We start from the raw sequence: 26,560 nt of genomic DNA, 5'->3' as shown, positions 1-26,560 counted from the left end.
TGCAAATATTACACAAGAGTACACAAGATGTATGGGAAAATATATTTATTAGAAACAAGCATAATAAAAACGTACAACTGAACTGTTGATAAAAAATCTCAGCATTTTCATAAATACATATTTTAACAGCCACCACTAGGGATGAGATGATATCCGATGTTTCAGTATTGATACGGTATTACAATGACACAGTATCAATACTGGCTGCATTGACTCTGCATTGAGCTCATTTATTGCACTGGGTCTGAGGGGAAAGACACGCTCTTCACAGCCTTGAGTTCCTGAATATTTTTGATCATACAACTTGCACCATCACGTCACAATTTATGTCAAGAAGGAATGGGCTGAATTTGAGCGCATGTAAATTAATGTTATTTTCGATAATTACCCCCAAATCTGCACAGCAAAGTAGGACATAACCAAGGAGAAATATATATCGCATAGAAAACATTTTTAACATACCAAGTCTCATGTTTTTTGTTTTGTATTATACATTAGTCAACTCCACAGTACTGTTGTATTTTTGGTTATGGTTATCACAATGTCCCATCCCTAGCCATCACTGCAGTCCTACTTGAAAATAATCATATCAGGCCTCTTTAATTATTATATATCTATTATATTTACTTTTTTTACGTAGGGTTAGAACAAAATGTACTATATTCTTTTTGTAAATCAAATTGAATATTCTCTGCATTATACTGATTGTCAAAATTAAACTGATGGCAATTTAATGTTTGGTCCAATTAAAAATTCCCCTTAACAACACAGGGCTAAGTTAGGTAACAGAATGTACTAAAAGTTATATTTTTGCATCAAAGTTAATTATAGAACCGTCCTGCATAAACTAGCTATGTTTATTCTCCTAAACCTTGAACTATCAAACATGCAACCAAAATTATAACAGCAACAAATCAATGTTGATATTTGATTGATTATAGAACAGAGATTAATGCAAATGGAGCAGAACTAAAATCAATCTTTTGTTAAGACATTTTTAAAAATGAAAAACGGTCTACAAACTATCTTCTTTTCACTGCAATCAAAACTTAAAGCTCAACTATAAATACAAACATTATTCATGGGAAAAAGTGTTTGCTCCATCTACATCCACAGCATGTTGTTTTGATTAAAAAAAAACAAAAAAACTAAAAACTGGAAAAACCTTTTTCCTACTACATTCATCTCAAACTAAACCATAATGTTTGAAATTCTTCTTTGATCCTGTTGGCTGGTGAATATCGTTTGTTTTACAAGCCCAGCCAAAGTGTTATACATGATGGAAAACAAGTCCATCATCCAAGTCAGATTTCACTGTAGTAGTATTTATGAGCTGTGCTACTGAGCAACCAACCTCCAGCTCTAAACTCCAGGATCTCCAACAGCAGCAGGCGGGCCATGGACGTGAGCCCCTCCTGGAGCAAAAACCCATCCCGCAGCAGATAAAACAGCTCATCCATCCGCTGACTGTTCATTTTCTCCAACTGTTCCCCGATTCGGTGTAGCTGCAGAACCAGGCAGTCCACCTAGACAAAAGGTCAACACTGAAATATATAACATACATAATACCATGAAAGCAGGATTTTTGGTTCGATGAAGGATATTTTCTAATGCACAATGCTCACAATGTACCTTTATTTTCTATGTATGGAGAAATGAATAGAAACTGTATGGCTCCAAGTCACATGTTGCATCACAAAAGCCGCCTTGAGCGAAACCTACATCGTCTGAAAACCCCTTCTGACTTTGTAATATTTCTCATTTTTAAGCTACTTGAGAGCTCATTTTGGAACTTGACCATCTTGGGAGCTTAGCACACCCATTTATACTTCTGTAAACTGAACGTATAAACAGAAGCAACTCCATTCTTTGGCTTTTCTTCCTACTACCGCTGTATGTACGCTGCGTTACAATGGGAAGCCCTTCTGATCAGAGTAAACCGCGATTCAATCCTCGTATCTGGTCTGACTCTTCCACTTAATCACTCATGAAAAAATCTTGCCAACATACAACAAAAAGAAACAGGTCTAGCCAAGACGTGTGCATGCCAGGATTTTGGGACATTTGAACGGGACAGACCAAGAGAATACCTCTGCCTCAGTCATCAGAGCATCAGGTTGGGCCAGCCTCATCAGACAATCATACACTGGATGCACGAGGGCCACCATTGGCATGTTGTTTACCTAACGAAAAATACAGTGAATCAGACAATAAAGGGGAAAATATATTCTTATTAACTTTTAAAAACGGTATTCCCTCGCCTGTTTGAGTAATCCTGTATTGTCCAATATTTAAGGCTTGAGAGCTCAGAAAATGTCTGTTTTCACCTATTCCCCATCTGGGCCCACTTACTTGGGTTAATTTTAAAAAAGTATTCTGGGTCATACGTGTAGGCTTCACAAATCTTACATGGCATTTTTTCAGCAACAAAAACAAGTAAAGAAAAATGTGTCAACGCTGCAGTTTGCAATGAACAAAATGTAAAATTATGATCTTCGTATGCTATAGTTTAATAATAAATACCCCCCAAAAAGCACAATATGATTCTTCTTACTAATCGTCCCTTCTGGGGTTACAGTTTAATCTTTTATGATTGCCGTGCACTTACTTTAAGGTAGTCGAAGATGTTGCAGATGAAAGTGACATAGCACACCCATTCTTGAACTGAGCGCTTTCTTGTTTCTTCCCTGTCTTTGAACTCTTGTTGGAGTCGGTTCAAAAGATTCCTTCGAAAATTACCATTGTTCTGCTTGGCCTCTGCCTGTATAAAAAAAACACAAAGTTAATCATTTTGAAGATTCTGTCGTGAATAAGGTGAACGCACAAAATAACCCACACATCAGTAAAATACCACAGACAAACCACCTGAACTATAGTGTAACAGATGCGTCCTGCTTCTTTGCTAAACACCTGGTCCTTCAGAGACTGGTCCACAATAATATTTGACACTTTTTCGAGGTTAACAGAACTGGGATCTGAAAAGCAGAAGCACATAAGCAGTCAAATACAGTAAAAACAACAACATCCATCCATCCATCGGTCGCGGGTGACTGGAGCCTATCCCAGTGACTTCGGGCCTTTGGCGGGGTACACCCTGGACAGTGGCCAACTTGTCACAGGGCCAACACGGAGACATAGACACACGGACAACCATTCACTCTCACATTCATTCACTAGGGCCAATTTAGAGTCACCAATTTTGCCTAACACATACATGTCTTTGGACGACAACAACAACAACATACTAATAGGAATTACCTTTTAGAGCGGTTTTTAGTAACACCTGCGTATCCAAATCAAATGACTGGATCTTGTATTCCTCAGTGGAGATTTCCATTGTACCAATCTACACAAAAGCAACCAAAGTGGGTTAAATGTAACTTGATATAACATAAAAGACTTGACAAACTCGTTTGTGGCTATAATCTTGTAATTCTCCATAACCTTTACAGATTTGTTACAAAGTGATCATTCACAATTCACAAAAGTGTGTATATATTTTTGGTAAAACAGCAATTCGAGGCCATACACCCAACTACAGTAGTATTGTATCGAACTGCTGTGTAAAATGAGCACGGATCAATGAATGTGAGAGATGTTGGTAGAGTATTAAGTAGATCCCCGTCACATTGATCAAAAACATGATTATTCATAATAACGAGCACAAACTACAAAATGTTCGCCACCGACAACAAATAACTTTACCTTGAAGTTAAAAATGCGGTGTGATAATAATGAGATACATGCACAATATTTAACGTAATGGAAATTCACAACATTTTCAGTTCACAAGCCAACTATATTTACCTGTTTAGACGACACGGAGCACTAAACGGACATTGAATTAAGTTGATTTTCGATCCTTTTCGGGTAGAAAATGTTTAAAGCTCGTGATGGATGAAGCTTTCGTCGACGGTGTTGGAACATCAGTGTAAATGATTCTAGAGCGCCCTCTGTCAGCAGTGTGAGGTCCTGCACACGTGAGGTTAGAGAAGAAAAGTAATTAAATTATGAAAATATTAAATAAATGTAAGGGCAGTCAACATTTGATTAGGGCAAATATGTGTGCACGTGTCATGGGTGGTTTTGTGCGGAACTTAAAAAAAGTGACCGACACATCTTCAGATAGCATGCTCGAATTAAAAATAATATCCATTGTTTCTTTTTTGTTAAGAGGAGTTCAAAATTAAATAAATAAATAACATAAATAAATATAGACAATCTTTGAGAAAACCGATATTGTATTGGCTCCATGGAGAAAACTTAGACCCATGTGACCCGGAAGTGATCTCACAGGAGCACAAACGGATGGGTGTGTCGTATAATGTCGTGTTGTCTTGTTAGCCAGACTTTGATGTTAAGTTTTAAATGAAAAGGGCATTATTGGAAGGCAAGTGCAGATCTTGATACTTATAACCTTAACCAGTACAGCATCAAAGAAAAACAAGCGTGATTAGGCTTATACTGCTAATGTTGGTGTTTTTAGCTTAGCATGTCCTCTGTGTCTTGTCATGTCAATACAATAGCTGTCGCACAACTTGTCAATCAAAGGTGTTTTTTGTTTTTTTAAACAGCAATAAAATACGTGCACAATGTATACTGAGACGGGGCTTGTTTTCTTCAGTGACTGTCCTTGAGGCAGAGGGCGTGAGGGGACATGGTGGGCTATGATCCCCGTGGTAAGGATGCAGCAGCTCTGTCCCCAAAGGAGGCTGCCTTGGCTGGGTCAGCTGGTGGGATGGTCACACGAGCCCTCATCAGTCCCTTTGATGTAATTAAAATAAGGTTCCAGGTACTGATGCTTTAACCTGCGTTGCAACATTGGAATTTCCCCATGTGTGGACAATAAAGGGTTATCTTATCTTATTTTATTTTCTAGCTCCAGATTGAGCGTGTGTCATCACAGATATCTGAAGGCAAGTACAGTGGAATATCTCAGGCTTGTCGCTGCATATACAGAGAAGAAGGCCTGTCTGCGTTTTGGAAAGGGCACATCCCTGCACAGCTTTTGTCTATTGCATTCGGGGCTGTACAGGTATGATATCATCATGTTACACATGTACAGAATCAAGATCACTGCATAATTTTGTGTGCTGCGTAGTTTACAAGTTTTGAGTTTCTGACGGAGGGTGTCCACAAGAGAACATCATACGACAGTCAAACAGCAGGAGTGCACTTTGTGTGTGGAGGCCTGGCTGCCTGCTCTGCCACAGTCTTCTGTCAACCTCTTGACACTTTACGGACTCGATTTGCAGCTCAGGGAGAACCTAAGGTGGGTCTTTAAAGTGGCCATCACTTTTTTTTCTTTTTTAACAAAGTAATGTTTCAGATTTACAGGAATCTCCGACATGCTGTATTTACTATGAGTCGCTCTGGGGGGATACGGTCATTTTACCAGGGCCTGTGTCCAACACTCTTGGCTGTGTTTCCATATGCTGGTCTACAGTTCTTTTTCTACAATGTCTTCAAAAATATGTTTGCTCCTGCCCCAAATGCTGGAAATTCTGGAGGTCAGTTGAGGTCTAGCTCAAACCTATGATGTAACATGCACTTACATGACACTTCATGTTATAAATGTGTGTTCAGGAAACCTGCAAAGCCTTTTGTGTGGAAGTGGAGCAGGAATGATCAGTAAAAGTATCACGTACCCCTTTGATCTTTTCAAGAAGAGACTGCAGGTTGGGGGCTTTGAGGAAGCTCGCCTTTACTTTGGAAAGGTAACCTGTTCTCAGATGATCAATACTTTCTTTATACCCTGAAGAAATAGTAAATTCTTTGTATTATGTCTGAGCAGGTGCGCACTTACAAAGGGCTGCTGGACTGTGCGGCTCAAATTGCCAAAGAAGAAGGTCCCCAAGGGTTTTTTAAAGGCCTCTCACCCAGTCTTTTGAAGGCTGCGCTGTCAACTGGCTTCACCTTTTTTTGGTATGAATTTTTCCTTGATGTAATACGTAACTTTAAAGAAATACGGATAAATGGGCTCCCTCAAGATCCAAAGCAAAGGTAGTCGTGACAATGGCAAAATCACGCACATTGAGACTTGCCTTATTTTTTGCTTGTACTTAGACTTTTTTATATAGTGTAAATCATAAAGAAAACATTATGTTTACATGTAACACTTGTAAAAGAGTACCTTTTATTTATTCCTTCCTGATATATAATGTATTTTACAGAGGTTATGTAGTATTTACATTTTGTGCAGAGGTTTGTATAACGTGACAATCTGTCCATTGTTGATTATACTACCGGTATTTTGCTAAATACAAACTTTAAAGTTGTAATTTTAAAATGGCTTTACCGTGACAGAAACTGTCAATGGCAAATCAAGTCAGATACCTTAAATAAAAATAAATCTGTCGTTTCTTACTATTTTGGTATAGTTTGACAAATTCATTCAACTTCTACCATTTATTCCAGTTATTGCAAAGTACAATGAGTATTAAACAAAAACGTTGTTGAAACATACACAAATAATACAGTTAATTATGTGAAATAACAGTGACAGTAGAATTAACTTTTCTTTCATAGAATAGCAATTTACATTACATACAGTATTTACATGAACAGAAAGATGACATGTGCTGGGAGTAATGGAAGATACTCATGATGCACAGCACAATTTAAGTAAAGGGCACCAGAACAGAGTATATAATTACACTTAATTCACATGCATTGAAGCCCAAGCCATGCAGTTTGACGAATCATTTACACAGTAGGAGGTATTGTTATTCCAAATCACAAGGGGGCAGCATTACTTCATGAAGTTAAGATACCAAAACACATTTGAATCGTCATACTATTTATTTACAGCAATACACTATTATCACAGCTCAATCCAGACTACTCCACATACAGTAAAAACATACCTACCATTTAAATAGTGATTCAGTTAAAGGATAAGATAAATGCATCGCACTAGAGGAATGTAAACTACAATTGAACATATTCAGCAGATGGTCAGTGATTTATGTGGAAGAAACTCTCCTCAGCAGGTTGCCCGTCTCATCAGCTTTCAGGCGGCGTAGGAGCAGCATTTGGCATGTATCGGCGTCACCGGCATGTCTTCTGGAGCGCGGGGGGAGCTAGGATCACCAGGCCAGTGAAAAGTCTGCTTCACTTGAGCTGGCAGTGGGGCGTTTTGGGGGATGTGCTGTGCAGTCATCCTCCTCTGATCCACAGGACATTTAGAGATACAACACTTGGCGGGTCGTACAGGCCTGTTCTCATTCGGGCTGTGGACTGGAATTCCATGAGAAAAAGCTGGGCAGTTTAAAAAGGGAGTCCCGTCGTCCCGGATCAGGCAGGGTCAAAGTCTCAGGCGCAGACTTCTTCCTGGGCCGCTCTTTGGGGACGGAGAGGAAATCGGGTGCTTCGGTGGAGAGGGGTGTGGAGGGGGCGCTGTTTGGACCGTTGCGGGCATTGATCGGTAAGGGGGTCTCTGTGATGGAGATGGCTGGAGGGAACGAGCCAATTTTCTCATTTGTGGCTTCCTGTGAGGCTCGTTCGTACTCTCGGACCTCCTCCATGGTCATATCTGTTGTGATACATTACATACTGTATTCAATAATCAAAAGACAAGTTATTAACCACATGCCTATAACTGTGCATGCATCTAAATCAAATGTGTTGAGTTGTCGTTAACTCCATGGAAAAATCTGCAACGAAACTATCCCAAGTTCTTATTAAATGGCTGCCTTTGGAAGGGCAGAGAAAAGCATGGTCAAAAAAGGAAGACATTCATAGAACCAGAACTTGTAACAGTTCTAAATGGATTTTTTTACATCCAATAATTTACATAGTTAGTGACCTAATCTGCAAAGTAAACTAAGTACATGTTCTGAAGTACTTTAAAAAAAAGTACAGATCCTCAAAAACTGTACTTTTGGTATGTGGGTGTAATCCCTCATTCGTCCAGGCGTGTTCCATAGTAGAAAAAAAGCTTCAGTTGTAGTCATCTGGACTCAGTTTGAAAAAATAGACGTTTCGACTCTCATCCAAGAGTCATTGTCAATAACAGAATTTAGATCGAGAACTCCGATATTAATACTGTTCTGTGGTAAGACCCACCCATTGGGCGGAGCCTTCCTGAAGTAGAAAGAGTTGTTTGTTTCAACAGAAACTCCCCCCTTGTATCTACCGAGCTAGCCTATTCAGAATCTTAATGGGCTATTAGAATCCTCTTTGTCTTTGTGAGACCCTGGCTCAACCACCCTGAGTACCTGATTAGCATCCGAATGTCCTTGTCCTGGTCCTCTACCTTTCCAGGGGTTCAGTAACCCATTATAAATAACAGGAAGATTAAACCTTAGCCCTCCATTTCTGTTTAAAGAAGGTCTTTCTTTTTTAACAAAAATAGCTTCCTTGACTCCTCTTTCAAACCATCTTTTCTCCCTGCTTAAAACCTTCACCTCACCGTCTTCAAACAAGTGATTAGAGGCTTCAAGATGGAGATGCACGGCACTCTGAGGTCCTGAACTTGTATTTCTTCTGTGCTGATAAAGCCTCTTGTGTAGAGGCTGTTTTGTCTCACCTATGTAACGTTCTTTACAGCTTTCTTCACTGCATTGGATCGAATAAACTACATTGCTCTGTTTTTGAGTCGGCAATTTGTCCTTTGGGTGAACCAGTTTTTGTCTTAAAGTGTTTCCTGGTTTAAAATAAACAGGGACTTCGTGTTGTCTAAAAATTCTCTGCAGTTTTTCCGACAGGCCAGACACATAAGGGATAGAAACACCCTTCCTTCTCTGTTCAGTTTCCCTTTTGTCCTGCTTTTTGGTTCTCTTCACTCTGTTGAGAGCCCAAGCGGGGTAACCACAGGCTGAGAGGGCATTTCGGACATGTTTTTCCTCTTTCTTCTTGCCCTCTGAGCTGGTGGGCACACCTTGAGCTCTGTGTTGTAAGGTTCTGATCACACCCAGCTTGTGCTGTAGTGGGTGGTTGGAACCAAAGAGCAGATACTGGTCTGTGTGTGTAGGTTTCCTATATACTTCTATTTGGAGTTTCAGTCTGTAATACAGAGGCCGGTCTATCACTTCCTCTTTTTCCAGCCTTTGTAAACAGTCTATCACTTTCTTCTTGTAGCCACTGGTCGGATCTCTTTTCAAGCGCTTGTATGTCCACACCCTCCTCGAGGACACGACCACAGGCCGACGGCCTCTGTATTACAGACTGTATCCTGGTGAAGCCATGCCTTGCATTTATGGCCTTCCAAAAATACACAAAAAGGAGGTTCCACTCAGACCCATAGTGTGCAGCACAGATTCCATCACTTACAATGTGGCCAAGCATTTAACAACTATATTGACTCCACTTGTGGGGAATTCGGAACATCATGTGGAAAACACGCACAACTTTGTGGATAAAGTGAAACATCTCCAACTGGACCCAGATGACCTCATGGTTTCATATGATGTTGTGTCCCTGTTCACCTGCATCCCGACCTCTGATGCAGTAGCAGCGGTGAGGATCAGACTGCAGGAAGACACCACCCTACAGGAAAGGACCAAACTGACACCTGAACACATATGTAAACTGTTGGACATCTGTCTGAACACCAACTACTTTCAATTCCGGGGACAATTTTACAGACAGATTCATGGCTGTGCCATGGGCTCGCCCGTCTCTCCCATAGTGGCCAACCTGTACATGGAGCACTTTGAGAAGAAGGCACTGGCCTCCTTCTCAGGCATAGCCCCAAAGCTGTGGCTCCGCTATGTCGATGATACTTTTGTAACAATTAAGAAACAAGAGCTGGAAACCTTCTCTGATCACATCAATGCTGTGGACCCACATATCAGGTTTACAAGAGAAGACGCTAAGGAGAATCGCTTGGCCTTTCTTGATTGTTCCACGATCAGAGGAGAGGACGGGAAACTCCAAATAGAAGTATATAGGAAACCTACACACACAGACCAGTATCTGCTCTTTGGTTCCAACCACCCACTACAGCACAAGCTGGGTGTGATCAGAACCTTACAACACAGAGCTCAAGGTGTGCCCACCAGCTCAGAGGGCAAGAAGAAAGAGGAAAAACATGTCCGAAATGCCCTCTCAGCCTGTGGTTACCCCGCTTGGGCTCTCAAGAGTGAAGAGAACCAAAAAGCAGGACAAAAGGGAAACTGAACAGAGAAGGAAGGGTGTTTCTATCCCTTATGTGTCTGGCCTGTCGGAAAAACTGCAGAGAATTTTTAGACAACACGAAGTCCCTGTTTATTTTAAACCAGGAAACACTTTAAGACAAAAACTGGTTCATCCTAAGGACAAATTGCCGACTCAAAAACAGAGCAATGTAGTTTATTCGATCCAATGCAGTGAAGAAAGCTGTAAAGAACGTTACATAGGTGAGACTAAACAGCCTCTACACAAGAGGCTTTATCAGCACAGAAGAAATACAAGTTCAGGACCTCAGAGTGCCGTGCATCTCCATCTTGAAGCCTCTAATCACTCGTTTGAAGACGGTGAGGTGAAGGTTTTAAGCAGGGAGAAAAGATGGTTTGAAAGAGGAGTCAAGGAAGCTATTTTTGTTAAAAAAGAAAGACCTTCTTTAAACAGAAATGGAGGGCTAAGGTTTAATCTTCCTGTTATTTATAATGGGTTACTGAACCCCTGGAAAGGTAGAGGACCAGGACAAGGACATTCGGATGCTAATCAGGTACTCAGGGTGGTTGAGCCAGGGTCTCACAAAGACAAAGAGGATTCTAATAGCCCATTAAGATTCTGAATAGGCTAGCTCGGTAGATACAAGGGGGGAGTTTCTGTTGAAACAAACAACTCTTTCTACTTCAGGAAGGCTCCGCCCAATGGGCTGGTCTTACCACAGAACAGTATTAATATCGGAGTTCTTGATCTAAATTCTTTTATTGACAATGACTCTTGGATGAGAGTCGAAACGTCTATTTTTTCAAACTGAGTCCAGATGACTACAACTGAAGCTTTTTTTCTACTATGTACTTTTGGTACTTAACTGTACTTAATACTATGACTACACTATTTCTAAGAAAGCCTCCAAGTACAAAGTAATGAAAAGCATTACTTGAGTTTACCACTTTAGCTGGTTGGTAGACTTATTACCACTACATTAAAAAAACAAACACATGGAAACAAAATTAAAGCAAATACTTCAAAGAGGTGGATCAATATTTGGTAATTCATTCAAGTCAAAGGTGGGGTGAAACCTGATTGTAGAGTATTGATGTGTGCTCTGTATGTGTCCTGTGCATTAGCCACATTAAAATTATGTTTTTCATAGTAAGACTTTTGAAATCCTCACCTATCCATTCATCAATCCAGGCAAAGGCTTGTCTGTGTCCTAACAGGAGAACGTCTCGAATCACCTAAGGACATAAAACACGGTAAAAGGCTTAAAGTAAAGAACAGAATGCTCACACACTAAAAGAAAAATGGGGCGATAAGTAGGCCTGGCTAAGGTCTTAAATGCTTCTTATCACCATTAGAGAGCTGTGATTTATATGTGTCATGCCTAAATAGTGAGTGAGTAATGGCTTGGCATGTGTGGATGGGCTTGAGGCGAAACAAACAGGGAGAGCCAACTCCCAGGACAGATGCTGTGAAGGAAGATAAGAGAAAAATGTGCTACTACAGTGTAACTACACCGAAAAGACGAGCAGATGGAGCTGAAACTTTATTGCTGACCTTGTGTACAAACTGTTCCACCCGAGTCTGTAAGCCCCACACTTCAAACTTGACCGTGACGAGTTTGTAGGAACACATAATGGGGTCCTGGGTGTCCATCCATCCTTCTGGAAGCGCACCACGCTCTGTCTTTTTGGACTTGAAATAGCGCAGATCCTAAAATAAGGTAAGAAAATGTTTAAATGATCCAAAGAACCAATCAGAATCATAAGAAGTTTTGTCAGTGAACAAAATTTACATCTAGGAACTTTCTTCAGCAATATAATGCAACAACAAAAAAGAATAAAATAGTAAATAAGATAAACTATGATCAAATAAGACGTGTAAGTAAAGTGTATACTGTATGGACAGAACAACACTGCAAAACTAGCAGTATAATAAAGAGCACCACGACCATACATTTACTCCTTTTTTCACCCCCAAATATGCTCAAATTATTTTGTAACTCAAATTGATCTAAGATTTTCTTGGCTCCTCATAAAATAGTGTTTATATCCTCATACGTAAGCAGTTCCATGTACCAGAATAAATAATTTATACAAAAAGTTTAATACATATCAAAGATACATAAGATTAGATATAGATTTTTAGAGTTTAAAAGGGAAACTGCAAGTAATTTGGAAATTTTAAGTACACTTCTGAACCGAGTGAACACATTTTCACACAAAACATTTTGATTATGCCCTAATCCCCACTCTCCAGGGACTAATTAAGTCTTGGGGCTCATTTGTCTTATTGTTGTGCGCAGTGTGTGAAAGGAAGCTGGACATCCCGCTGTAAATGAGGACTGATTGGACTCTGACACTGTCAAAGGACGGGATCAGAGGTGTCAAAATGCTTTTGATCTTTAGGTTTGAACAATTCCCTGTTACACAATGGGTGAAAAGTAATATGAATGCATTAGAATAATACATAAGTCAATCAATTCTTACGAGGCTTTGTAAACACACCCAGATCCTTTTCTTATATTGTCTACTCTTCTGAATACGTAATCAAAGCTTTTTCTAATTGCTCTAATCTGTAACAAAGAAATATAACCACCAACTAGCTTTTGTCCGGGTTTGATTTACATAAACCTTTCCTGATGTCTTCTCTTTATTAATCTTTTGTATAAACTTGTGCTGTAAAGACTAATTAAAATAAAAATAAAAAAATTGACCATTCACATATCTTTCCCTGGGGGTGTTTATGGGTTTTCTGTCAATATATAAATTTGCATGAGCAGGTTGTAGCTCTGCTGTTTTCGCCCTGGTCGTTACTTCAGACTATTCCTGTCTGTGCGTGTGTGAGTATTAGCAGACCATGAAACGTCCTGCTGGGAGTTGGGCATGTGTCAGTTCTACACCACCCCTGCTGAGCTGTCATGACCCCTTACGACTATTAATAACTTCTCTTTTTATGACCATCTCGCTCTGCTAGATGATGGCCTGCTCAAACACAAATGTTCAATCATGCCCACACCTCCAGTACTTCTCACTCACTCACTCACTCTTAGGAGACAGGCGCTTTGCTGGTGGTTCTGAGCAACCCTTTAGTCCAGTGTTTATGTGCAAAAACAATGCTTTTCTCCTCCTCCTTCTTCTTTTAAGAACAAACACAGAGCCAAGCACACAGCTGCCGTGACCCTTCTCACCTCTGATTCTTTGTAGTGGCGCTCAGGAACCTCGTCGTAAGCAATATCCACCACACACACCTCGGTTTCCTCTTCTTTGGGCTCACCGCCAAAGATCTGTACAGAGGTGATGTATGAAGATGGCTTCATCAATAATGCAACGGGCCGGTTGACAAACAGAGCAGTGGGAGCTGAGGTAGTTTACTTACTGCTGTGCGAGGTAATTGAAGGGTCAGAATATTACTGGGGTTTATTACACATGGGAATGAGACCGTGGAGAACAGATCTACTGAAAGATCTTATAAACTTCCTGAGGGATGTGCTTTTTTAGAATGAATATGTTGAATAGAAGCAACTGGGGTGCAAAAACCACCACAAGAACAGTCGCTCACTTCGAAAACACTCCACTTGTTACTTACTACATACAATTGATGCCATCTGTGGAGTAACTCAAATGTGATTTTCATTAGTGAACATTGGGGGGCGCTGTGGTCATTTTATTCTCATGCTTGACTCAAAAAGCTATTGCATAACCCTCACTCACTGACTGTAGCGTGTGGCACTGAGGCCAATGGGGACTACAGCAGCCTCCAATTGAGTTAAACTCTTGAACTGAATATGCTCCTGTTCATGCAGATGTAATGCACATGGAATACATGAAGTCAGATGTGCGGTGTCATCATCTAGTCACTGAAATATTGACATACAAAGAATATTTGTGTGAGTGTACATTTGTAGATGATGGATTTTGCTGAAACAAATTTCAGTAAACTCTTGGAACAATTTTTTGTGTGATTATGCAGTTTGAACGTGCAGAACAGACACATTGCTCATTACTAGAGACTAAAGACCAAGTCTGAATCTTTACGCATGATAACCAAGGTCCAAACCCTTAAATAACCTTCTTAATATATAATGCTTGATTACTGCAGCTGTAATGTTTTATGGCCAGCACTTTCATGAAGGAAAAAAATATATCACTAAGTAAGAGCATAACAAACCCCTTTTTCATTTACACAGGATCAATAGGCAACCCCCACAAAGGTAAGTTCACATAAGTAGCTGGTAATAAAATGCTAAAACATGTAAATGGAACCTTTTTCTGTAACACTCAGAATGGTGTGAAATGAGCGCAGCGCTGCCAGAAAGACTATACTGCTCTGTGAATGTGGGAAGAACAGAAATACAGAGATAGGCAGCTGTGTGAATCAAACCAAACAGCAGCAGCAGCAGCAGTTCTCCTTTGACAGCTTTAATCCTGTTCCACGCCAATCCCAGCTCCAAAAAAGCGCCACACTTACATGGTCGTTGGTGCCTTTGTTGTCTTCATACTTAGTCTCGATGTGGATGGAAAACTTTGGCAGGAAGGAGCACTGTGGACGAGACCAAGACACCATTATCCTCATATCCAAATGTTGTCATGTGCACTGACTGGCCATTACAGCACGACCCATGAGTGGTGGAGTGAAGACAGAAGATACGTTTCCTCCCAAAAAATCACGTGTACACGCAAATTAAATGACAAATAATATTTAAAACAAAAAACATACTAACTCCAAAAATTCAGTGCATCCCAACATTTCTTTGTAATGAATTAATCATGTGGTCTACTAAAAGAACGCGCACTCATCGCTTAGGCACATTTTTTACATTTGTCTGCCGTAAAATGTTATCAAAACTTGTGTAATTAATAAAGAAAAAAAACATAAGTTACATAAGCACTAGAGATTTTATGTGCCAGTGTGTTCGTAGCAGCAGGAGAACTACAACAGAAGGGATCAATCTTAGCCTGCGGGACTGAGCCAGCTCACTGGGGGTGCATAAGTGAAAGAGAAAAATACATATGGCTGCAGGAGAGCAATGGTAAGTACTGTGCAAAGAAGAAGTCTGCAGTGGATTTGTACAAACTGGATCAAAGGATAAATCTAATCCTCAGTTTAAAATCCAGACTGTCAGAGTTAGTCGTCAAAATTCAGGAAAAAGGTACTGCATCTGAACAGTAGGGATTATCCTTCAAAATAAATGCTACAACACAATTTACCATTCTTTTTTATAGGCTTTGTAGAGCCACAAGATTAATTGCAATCGAATCAAAAAACACAATTTGAATGGTCGCTATTAAGCAGATTGCACAGGTCTCAATAATTGATGTAGATATTAAAATAACATTGTATCCCGTCCTCGAGAACTCGACAAGTGTTCTGAAAAGCATGTGATTCTTGCATTAGTTAAGCAGTTCATATTTCAGTCTTCTCTCAAATGTTAATGCTCCTGGGTGTGTTTAAAAAGTTAACTTAAATCCATCGCAACCGCACTGCTTGTCAGAGAAATTGCAATTCCATAGTCATCCAAAATCATTCAGCCCTAGCAAAGAGCAATGTTATTTCACTGCTTGTAATACAATGGAATCTGTTATAATTACAATCATTCTGAGTTATTAAAAAAAGGGCTTGTTTGAATGTGTGTGAGTGCATTAATTGAACAACAAACAGAGGGAATTTAGACCTTGTGATTAATTGGCATTTTAACAGCTAATAGTGTTTTTTGTTTCAGTTGATTTCTAAATAGTTCTATTGACATCTGGGTGATTACAGTATCGAAATGTCAAGTCAACCGAGTCAAGTGCCATTTTATTTGCAATCAATCAATCAATCAATCAGTCAGTCAATTGCCTCATTTATCATTCTGCCACACCAAAAATGTGTAGTCTCAGTTCTCCACAAGATTTCACCTGTTAATAAGGCTATATTCATGACCTCAGAGAGATGTTTTGCACGCACAGTAAAGGGTTAGGACTTCTTCCTGAATCGCTTTGATGATAGTTTGCTAAATGTTCCCGTTCACATGGGGAGGAGAAGTTGGGATTGTGATTTAACTGCATTGATGTTTCCTTAACCGTGTGTGGGTTAATGGCATCCTGATGTCCTGAAGCGGATCATTAGTGCTCTTCTCAGCAATACTCAATTAGTCAGTTTTAGCCACAAGCTCTGAAGGGGATTGTGTCCGTATTGATGTGGTTTGGACTGGGGAATAATTGTACTGAGGCAGCTCCACAACCACAGAGCCAAGACAAACAAAAGGATTATTGTATATTTGCTTCCTATAGTAATATATCAAAACATCCACTCTTTAGGATTGACCTAAGGACCAATATTTTTCAACCAAAATTCTAGGTTCCAAAATGATTACAGCATCCCTTTCATGAGCCTGAGCTCTAAACGTTTGACTCTTAACAGTTTTGCAGCAGGTTCTTGTTCAGTTATTGCCAAATGGGGCATCAGGAGCTTCTCCTGTGAGCACCATCTGGTTAAATGAAGGTTCACTTTATTGTCCCCATAGGGACGTTTGTCCTCCGCATTTGACCCATCCTTAAATGCCCCTGGCTGCCACCTGTCTGCAGCAGTGGTCACTGCAGTGCAGCGCCGGGGACCCATCTTTGTGCTAGGCTTGGTCAGGACTTCTGTAGCTGTAGAAACTGGAATGCCTGGAGGAAACCCACCCAGACATGGAGAGAAACATGCAAACTCCACACAGAAAGGCCTGGGCTGGCCCGGGGATCGAACCCACAAACTCCTTGCTGTGAGCCGAGAGTGATAGCCAATCTGGCCAGATGGAAGTAAGACTGTCAGTACAGGGGACTAACCCCAAAAGTAAAACCTGATGGACATGCACTTTAGATTTAAATATCAGAGGTGCACCCAGACAGAAGACAGTGATTTGAAACTGTAAAGTCTGGCCACGGGACATAATTTGTGGTGAGTGGTCAGAAGAGCAGACAGTGGAGATGGTGGAGAGGACCACTGTGTTCAGGTACGTGTTTGATTAAGTCAGGGACAATTATGGCCCAATTTTGTATTAGACAAAAAAGCTTTATATTGAGAGTGCTCTCTGTAGTTTAGATGTGAGTCTAAAAGCATTCTAAGTATTTATAAATGGTTTTCAGATTGATGATTGACCAATGTGATCATTGGTACAACAAATGCTCATAAACCAATGTATTCAAAATATAGACTAAATATAGAATTGCAATCTATTATTTAATTTGTTCATTCAAAAATGCAATTTAATCTTTATTAAAGACACAATCAACTCACCAACCATAGCTAAGACAATAAAAAGAAGAGAAAGGGTACGGTATAATACTGGTATTATCAGAAACTTGTCAGGGTCCAGAGGAAAAGCTTAATGCCCAGGTCTGGTCTAAAAAGAGTCAATGTTGATATTTCTATCTCAAAATATTAAACGCTTAGGATGTTTTAATATGTTTTGCCTTAATGTTTCAATATTGGCACATTCAGTTACTAAAAATAGTTTACTTAGATGAAAGAAATAACCAGTAATACTGCTGTTGGTTAAAAAAAAAAGAAAAAACTGTTAAAAAATATTTTGTTTACATGTTTGCAATTAAGACATTTTGTAAGTACATAGAGGCCGTGTGTAATGATTGAATGACATTATTGTCAAATCTCCGACGTGAGAGTCACTTCTAAGAGGCAGATGTGTAAATGCACAGAGTGTGTATAGGACTACTCACTGTGTACTCTGAGCACATTGACAGCAGATGTCATTAGTGAGATTGTGCACAGAGGTAATCGAGGTGCCATGGACATCACGGACATGAAAGGGGGACAAAAATGATAAGTATTAGTTTGGAATCAAAGTGATGAAGATTGCACATCAAAACCAGACTGGACACATGTGCCATCAGAAGCACAGAGCAGTAAAGGCAGCACATAGCAATACATTTGCTAAAAGCACAGACGAGTGTGTCCTGCCTTTATAACTGAGCTTGGTAAAAAAAAAAAAAAGAAGATATTTAGCATATTCCTAAAAAAAATTAAATTAACACCACAAAGACTTAATTATCAAATGTCACATTATAACAGTAAAAATAAACAGACTTGAGTGATATGACAAAATTAATACACTTTTTAGATTAATTGTTAGAGCTCGTACCAATTAAGCACTACATACAAAACTATCGACATCAAATTGAATTATTGACTCATTCTTAGGGTTCAGTGAATTAAGTTTTTGATTGTTTTTTCTCCTCATTTCTAGTCGTGATATCCAATTGAAGACACCCGAAATGAGTCTAAATCCCAGAATTACATAATTGCTTTTTGTCGCAGGTAGAGAAACAATTAGATTGATGGATGCAAAGGTTGGCAGTTCAGATCCCACCAAATATCAGATCGTCACAGCCCTACATTTACAATTTGTGACCATTTATTTCTCAAACACTGATACAAACAACAAGATCGGGTCCAAATGACTCCTTTCAAAAGTGGGCATACCATTTCTAGCTGCCCCTTGGCTGGACTTATCTCATTGGCTTTCGATCGACTATGCACACGGCTCACTGAACATAACACCTGCTATAATATTGGTTCCATGTCCCTTTGCCCCATCAGTGGCCCAAAACAACTGCCAGTTGCAAAAAAGTCTTCTATGTTAGAGACCACAGGATCAAGAATACACTGTTACCTGTGATGGTGTATGGGTAATAATTCCAAGCCTTTTCCGTGACATAGAAAATCCTGGGAACGACAGCTCTGGCCCAACTTGGCAACTTACTGAAAGATAAGACAGAGTAAAATTGTACCATTACATAACAGTTAGTAATGATTGATGTGTTTGCGCCTTCTAATGTAAATAGTGTATATATTACTAAGTTTTATGTAAAATCCTTGCTTGTTTTTTTATTCCCTGTTTTAGTCTGACTGTAACAGCTGCCAAGGGACTACAGATGAAAAAAGTCTTTTGGCTAATTCTGGCATATTTATTATTGATATGCACTGTCCCTGAAATAAATAAATACATTAATTAACACGTTCGAGTACATGCGTGTACTTGTGTGATTGTAATGGGCAATGGCGAGCTTCTTGTGCCTTAACAATAGCCGTACTTGCAGTAGTGATGACCACTTGGGACGCTGATTTTATGATTACACGTTGCTAGCTGCCGTCCAGACACTATTGTAGAGCAGAAAATGGGGACGCGGAGGACAGGAGACACCATCAGCACAAATGGATTTTAAATGAAAAGAGCGTCGAATGGAACTACACTGGACAAAATGCAAATAACATTAATAACATAAGAACCACGGGAGTGACATCACGGTCAAGCAAAATCTGATTGTAAGAAATTGGACGGTGTACAATGGAAGCCTTGATTAGTAATAGCTGCAGATTTCAGCCAAAAAGCACAAAAACATGATTAGAATTTTGGATAATTTGCGATTTAAAGCGCATATGACGGGTTAGACTACACAAAAACGTAGCAAACATGATATTTGAGACTGTATTATGCATTTGACCATTTGCCCCAGTTTAACCATTTTGGTGAACTTGATGTGACATAGGTGGAGGTAATTATGCATTCAAGTCGTCTTCGGAGGTCGGAGCTTGGAGTGACGTTTTGGCAGAGTTTCTGTGTTCCAGTTTACATTTCCAGTTAAGGCAAGGCAAGTTTATTTGTAGAGCACAATTCCTACAAAAGGCAATTCAGTGCTTCACAAAACAGGAAAAAATGCATGAAAATACAGAAATCACAAAACAGCTTAAACATAAAAGAGAAGAGTGCAAATTAAATTGTTTCAGTCTTACGCACAGCTAAACAGAACTGTTAGATTTGAACATGCCTGTCTCACATCTTCAGGAAGACTGTTCCACATTTTAGCTGCATAAAACTGAAACGCAGATTCCCCATGTTTAGTCCTGACTCTGGGCACCAGCAGGAAGCCGGTCCCTGAGGTCCTCAGAGTCGAGATGGTTCATATGGCACTAGCATGTCCGAGATGTACTTTGGTCCTTGGCCATGGAGAGACTTGTACACAAACAAAGCTGTGTGGAGCAGCTTCTCTGTCAGTACACTCACTCTACCCCTACATCTCTTAATCAGGTCCTTTTGTTCCCAAAATAGATATAAATTCTCAATATGGCGCAATCCTCTAGGTGCACACTCTTTGGACAGCCATGTGTTCAGCTGAAGCAGCCAACTAAACTTGTTTATCTTCCTGTCGATGTTTGGAAGAGATCCACTTACGAATGTCTTCATTTCCATTTTATCAAGCACCTTGAAAACATTCAAGAAATCTCTTCAGTCTCTTCCTTTGGGATAAAGTAGAAACCTCGAGGAGTTCCACAGTGAAGGAGAGATCCCACTACCTCACATATGTAAAACTATATTTGAGAGTGATTTCCTCCCCTTTCTATTCATTAGCTTGATTGATGTAAAATGATAAATATTTACCATAGGGACCACACTGACAAACAAAGTAATGACTGGAAAAACATGAGAACCTGCTGTCTATAGCCTTCTGTTGGTATATAGAGGGACTGCAGCCTGTAAGGGTCTACGCATCGTGACAGGTGGTGTGTATCAGACACTCCGTCTAAATGAATCGTGTGGTAATTAACCTCATCTATCACTGCCCACATGCAGCTTCACACATGAACACACATGCTAGCATCATCAGCATCCAACTTTCTAACAGACCTTGGCCCGCCGCCCTACCCCGTAATGATGCGAGCCACTCCACACTTTTCATTTTACACTCGAAAAATTAGAGTCATTACGGCATTCAAATTGTTTATTTATTGAGAAGTAATAGATCTAGTTGTTTTTGTCTTTGAAGCAATTTGCTCTAAACGGTTCGAAAATGTTTCTATTATAAAAAGCAATACTTCTGAATTGCTTTGTTTTGTTTTGGTTGGGTTTAACAATTAACTGATCTGTTACCCCACAATATTAACAAAAATAATGTCAAAAGTATATTCTTGTTTAACTCAAAAAAGTCATAAATCAGTGTGAGTTTGGTAATCAATCTACAAAATTATGCATTTATGTGGCACAGTGTTTCTCGGCTGAACTAATTTACTAATGGCGCGTGAAGCTCGTATTTCAGACCAGTTGTAAGAGAGCAGTAAATTAAATCGTCGTGCCTTGCTGAAAATGCAATACTCATTTTATTCTTATGAAGTTCAGATAGACTTAGTCTGTTCCATGTGTTACTTTGCACACTGTGCTTTGGGCCCGGCACATTTTAACAAATTGTCCAATTGTTTCAAAGGGCAGTCAGATAGAAATACTAAAATGTCAGAGCGTGTTTTAGTTTTGATCTGGGGAGTTTGCCGTTTTTCATTGAAACGTTTTCATTTGTCTGAATTGTTCCACCGTTTGGCATTTAAGCGTAACTTGCATGACTCAATTCAAGGCATTTTTTATTTCTCACCGCTCCAGAGATCTGACCTGTAACCCAACTAGAAACGTTACATACTGCACTATTAAGTGTAATATAGGCCAGCCTGATATGTGAAGCACAGAACTGAAGTTTATCTGGGAATGCTCTCACTGAAAGCGACTGGGAAAAGGCGAAACCTAAAGGACCTCAAGCCGAATCAAACTTTTGTTAAATCCAGTTGAGAGAAAAACACATCTTTCCCACGCCGTAGTTCATTTGGATGCTTTATCTTAGGCCTCTGCTCAAACCATAATGCTGCTCTGTGATTGGTCCAGGCTCCGCACTACTGGTGGCCGGAGCCTGGCCAGATGGATTCTGTGTGAACTCACAAATATCACAGGAATTCATTTTGCTGACCAGATTACACAGACACAGAAAATGCTCACTTGTTGAGGTAGATTCGTTTCTCCGTGAACTGGCCTTGCCCGTGCTCCGGATTATCATAGGGTTCATTCTGGACCACCTCGACACCCTCGCCGCGCTCGCTCTGCTCATGACTGTGTTTACTGATCATGTACAGCTGTCCGATCCGGTACTGAAACACAGAAGCACACCACACAATAAATGACTTTGATTTACGACGATCGAAGAGGCCGATTGAGGACACAGTGACATGATGCACAATGACATTCAAGCATTGAACCAAGCACAGACCCCAGTTCAATACACGATAGAAGAGAAAGGAAGAAAAGCAGTAGTTGTGTTCACCCGCTGACTCTTACGCTACAGGTAATGCATACGGATGTTGCCCCTGAGCAAGACATTTCGACAATGTTGCCCTCTAAGTCTTGTTGGTGGGAGGGGTTTTATATACCGTGCTGAACTAAAAGCATGTGTCAGGAATCTGATTTAAAAACTATTGATGACTATTGATTATTTGCTGTTGCAGCCAGTTGGCCGACTTAACATGTTGGAACGATATGTACCAGGATGAACACTGTGCTTTATGGTGACTGTAAAAATAAACATGAGGGGAAAATACCAGGATTAGCGTTGTCACTGTGCGGGAATTAAAGTTTGTCTGCAGCATAGTGACAAAGACCTCATGTCAGCTTGGGCTACAATAGAAACAGGAATAGCCCCAGTCAGTTAAAATGACCCAATGCTGTGGCCTCTTGTGACAAATCAATCAACGCCCCATGATCCTTTGCTTTAGTGTGGCCTGACCTACTTGGCCCGGCGGTGCAGTTACTTTAGGGGCGGCTCGGAAAGATCGTCACATGGCAACTATTTAAAATGCATTCGGAAAATGACAGCACGAGTGCAGAGATTTCCGAGTGTTTGTAGGCCTATTTCCGTGCCACTGAAACTGATATCCTGCTGTTGATGACCACTGTAGTCCGACAGCACCACAACATTTACACAGAGGCAACCAGGGATGGATGTCAGGCCAGTGGAAAAATCTATGCTGCAGTGCAGAGCGTAAGAAGAATATGCAGAGCTAAAGTTTAGGTATCTCCAGTAGAAAGAGAAAAGAGCCACTTTATTTGTGTTCTGTGTGTTCTGACTTCTATTCTCGGTTAATCAGTTGAATATGCGGAGGTAACAATAGCCGAAATATTGTGATATGATCAAAAGATTCTCAATATATACTGGTTAAATGCATTGTTTTATTGCAGCAATGGTTAAAATTATATTTTTATTTGAATTCTTTGGAATTGGAATTGCACCAATGGAAAATGTAGGATTTCTACTATCCATACCATTAGCTCCTAGTTAAATGTAGCTTTTGCACTCCCTGCTCGTTTCCATGGAGATGTTATTGTGTTGCGTAAAATATTCCAGAGTGTGTCATTTCACTTTCTAACTCCAGGAGACAAGCAGTTGGAGCCACCAGGGCAAGTTACAGGTCAGATCCATGGCGAGGCAAGCCCCCTAAAAGTACTTCTAGACAGATATATATTTAATGCCATACAATGGAACACTACAGGCAATGCAATAACATCTCCATGGAGACAAGTAGGTGACAGATTCTCCACCAGAAAAGTTAGTATTAGTAAAGTATTTCAATTTTAAGTTCACCAATCAGATATTGCTTTAGAAAATGACCTCAAAGACCTGTAATAATGGAGGATTAATTTGATATGTTGTGTACACACTGGTGAAACTGGTGAAATGCAAACAGTCAATCTCAACAGCATTCTCCATCTTGTAGGTAAAGATATGAAAGCGCACACAGACCTCAACTTAAAAAACAGGTGGCTTCTAGTTCAAGAATGAATGCTAAATAGTGACAAATGCACTCCTTTTGTAATATAATGGTGGCTGTATAAAATGATGGAGTAGAAAAATCAAGATCTTTAAGTGAATGGAATAAGTAGTCACTGTTTCAAATTAGCATTACAAATATGACTAGTTTACAATCTATTTCTACTGCGTGCGATACGGCAGCATATTTGCATTTTGAACCGAATGTCTCAACCTGTTTGCACCGCGGTCTTTGAATGCATCACTACAATGAACATGACAACATAAGTGGCTCTTGGCGTCGGTATGAGGAGGTTATGAATAATTTGCATGTTTTTTGCCGTCTCCATGATGCAAATAAACAGCTCTAGTCAGCCAAGGTGTGTGTGGTTTGAGTTACACTACCCTACATTTATTGGTGATTTAGGAAGACAGTGAATATTAAAAATTCAATGGCAAGGCAGACAATGATTATGACAGAACAGCAGGGAGTGCGGAGCTGAGGAGAAAGAGCTGCAGCCAACATCAAAGTGTTGTTTCTTGTGCCTGTAAATCCTGCCAGGACCCCCTCACAAACAACACAATAGCAGCACCAATGTTGAGAACTCATTCATATTCAACGTTGAGCGCTAGCGAATCGGTTGAACGTCAAAATTATGGTTTATGTACAGATTTTAATTAGATTACCAGTGTAAGAACCATTGTAGAGTGGTGGTAAAAGTTCAAGGTTAGTTTATTTGTTTCCTAATGAAGAAATTCCTCTGGGAACATGGGTCATTGAATGTTTATGTCCCAACATATTTCACAACTAAGCCGTGCACAGTGGCTCGGTTCAGAGTCTGATAGACAAAATGAACACGTTATCACATTTGCATTTGCATAAAGCCAAATCCTACATATCCAGACTGAGCAATCGAGCGCTTCTGGAAATTGTCGAAAATGGGTTTGTCACTTTTTATGCTATTGTCCCTGAGCAAGACACTTCAGCCACCTGGCTTATTTCAGAGGGATTGTTTGAGTGATTTGGAAGTGTGCGATACTGACAAAAGAAATATTTCTGACCATGGTTGTACACGTCTTACTAAATGCCCATCGCAGAATTACCGTCACCAACTATTTTTCCTAAGGACTTGCAGGATAATTCATCTGCAAAAATCTAATAATATAATTGCTTCGTAAAGTACGGGCGACAGTGACAGCAAGGTCTTAGGTTTGGTTCAGTTGGGGCCTGTCTGTGTGTTTTGCTTGATTTCTGTACTTGCATAAGGTTCGTCCGGCCGGGTGCAACATTTTTCCCCAAAACTGTAAAACCAGGTTACATGTGGGTGCCGTCTGGACCATTAGAGAACAAAAGTAGATGTGCGAAAAATAAATAAATGTTTGCCCATGAGATCATAGAGGAGGCCAGTCACTCTCTTTACCACCATTTAGAAGCTCCATTATGCTAAGAAAAACCTCTGCAGAAGTACTTTTGTGTCCTGTACAAAAACTGAATGTCCTGTTGCGAGCGAGCTGAATCCGTCTTAGACCTCTCTGCGTCTTTATGTCTTTTCCTTGACGATTTCTAACTGCTGCGTGTCATGGAATCAACTGAAACTTTCAACAGCCTATAGAATACTTACATGTTGTTGTTTTATAGGCTGTAGACATTGGCATTTATTGTAAATCAGATATTATAAAGCTTTTTCTATTCAATTCTACTGTAGTTATTCAAAATCCATGTGGTAGATTCATTCAATAACAGCTTCAGTTTTGATAATGGCTGCTTGTATTTCTAAATAATAATTACAATCATCCAGAAGGTAACTATGGGTAACAACAGTGTGTTTAGAATGGACATAAAACAACCTAGAGAACAAGTGTGTTACGTAAAGTGTACATCCTAGACCTAGACCCTTTCTTGTGACTTATTATTTATGCACTCTGCTGCCATCCCATCCTCTTACCCTTCTCCGCCTCTGCAGCGGTCAATTTTAAATAGAGTGACTGTAGCTAATGAACACTGTAGCTGGAGCAAGTTATATACCTTTTTGAGATTTTAAAGAAAACAAAGAAACTACAAAATGGTTTTCATAGTTACCCCTTTAAACTATAGTCGGAACAATAAAAACAAATGTGTTCAGTCTGTGTGACAGGAAAACAGTCAGTTATCTTTGTGGTGTAATATTTTATTGTGGTTTATATGGAGACACATATTCAGTGTGAAATCAACTTCACATCATGTATTTGTTTAGTTTATTACTCACTGTGCAATCTTTGGATTCATAGCGGGCTGTGTCACTTTAGAAACGGCGATATTAGGAGTGACTGGACAAATGTTGGTTTAAAAAAGAGAAACTATGAACAAGTTTTATTATTATCATTATCATTATCATCACAGTATGTTAAAATGCATTTTTACAGAATTAAAATCTGATTCCTTATGTAGTATTTCGGCCGTGCAAGGGCTGTATTTTGCATCTGGAGGTAGCGTTAAAATGGGTGCAGCAGAGCTCACACCTTGCAATTGTCGCAATTGCAAGGTGTGAGAGATTATGCCAGAGGTTGAGTAAAGTAACTTGAGGGCGTGTTCTTGTGCATTCTGTGAATTGCCAGAATCGTAACTAATAAACTTCAAAACTAGCATTAGTTATAGATTGGGGAGTTTTAAATATTTTCCTCAAGTATAAATGACCAATATTAACCTGTGTGGGTTTTATATTCGAGAAGAGAGCGGTCTGGCCTGACACACGGTGCAGTGCGGTTGTGTTTTGACCCACAGGTCAGGTTGGGCTGGGACAAGAAATTCACATTTCATTGAGGAGCAGGATGGAATGGGTTATTAAAGGCTGACCGCATCTAAAACATCCACACTCCACCTGTGA

The 26,560-nt window shown here is 39.9% G+C and overlaps 3 protein-coding genes across 3 annotated transcripts in view; 1 reads left to right on the top strand and 2 right to left on the bottom strand.

Annotated features, from left to right (window-relative positions):
* Positions 1-31: 31 nt before the first annotated feature.
* Positions 32-3,944, bottom strand: LOC140358536 (MIF4G domain-containing protein B-like). The gene is made up of 6 exons (XM_072443437.1): positions 3,808-3,944; positions 3,259-3,346; positions 2,866-2,975; positions 2,609-2,761; positions 2,091-2,183; positions 32-1,526 (listed from the first exon to the last, which is right to left on the bottom strand). Exons 2-6 carry the CDS (start codon positions 3,335-3,337, stop codon positions 1,305-1,307), a joined length of 657 nt encoding a protein of 218 aa, XP_072299538.1. The 5' UTR covers positions 3,338-3,346; positions 3,808-3,944; the 3' UTR covers positions 32-1,304.
* Positions 3,945-4,602: 658 nt separating this feature from the next.
* Positions 4,603-6,233, top strand: slc25a19 (solute carrier family 25 member 19). Its single transcript, XM_072442214.1, has 6 exons — positions 4,603-4,792; positions 4,880-5,035; positions 5,102-5,272; positions 5,330-5,510; positions 5,587-5,717; positions 5,795-6,233. Exons 1-6 carry the CDS (start codon positions 4,658-4,660, stop codon positions 6,005-6,007), a joined length of 987 nt encoding a protein of 328 aa, XP_072298315.1. The 5' UTR covers positions 4,603-4,657; the 3' UTR covers positions 6,008-6,233.
* A 219-nt stretch (positions 6,234-6,452) lies between these two features.
* pitpnc1a (phosphatidylinositol transfer protein cytoplasmic 1a) overlaps positions 6,453-26,560 on the bottom strand; it is a 34,073-nt gene continuing 13,965 nt past the window's right edge. Inside the window, exons 2-8 of the mRNA XM_072443436.1 lie at positions 21,896-22,044; positions 18,744-18,840; positions 14,566-14,637; positions 13,286-13,381; positions 11,653-11,808; positions 11,270-11,333; positions 6,453-7,534 (exon numbers count right to left, since the gene is read on the bottom strand). Coding sequence (XP_072299537.1) covers positions 7,224-7,534; positions 11,270-11,333; positions 11,653-11,808; positions 13,286-13,381; positions 14,566-14,637; positions 18,744-18,840; positions 21,896-22,044 — 945 coding nt within the window. The 3' untranslated portion in view covers positions 6,453-7,223. The remainder of the gene's footprint in view (positions 7,535-11,269; positions 11,334-11,652; positions 11,809-13,285; positions 13,382-14,565; positions 14,638-18,743; positions 18,841-21,895; positions 22,045-26,560) is intronic.

The sequence above is a fragment of the Eucyclogobius newberryi genome, unplaced genomic scaffold (genome assembly GCF_026437365.1).
Source record: "Eucyclogobius newberryi isolate DKJ021-1_F unplaced genomic scaffold, fEucNew1.0.hap1 SCAF_13, whole genome shotgun sequence".
NCBI lineage: Eukaryota > Metazoa > Chordata > Actinopteri > Gobiiformes > Gobiidae > Eucyclogobius > Eucyclogobius newberryi.
Note: the sequence above shows the minus strand (reverse complement) of the source record. Positions and strands in the feature narration are given on the sequence as shown.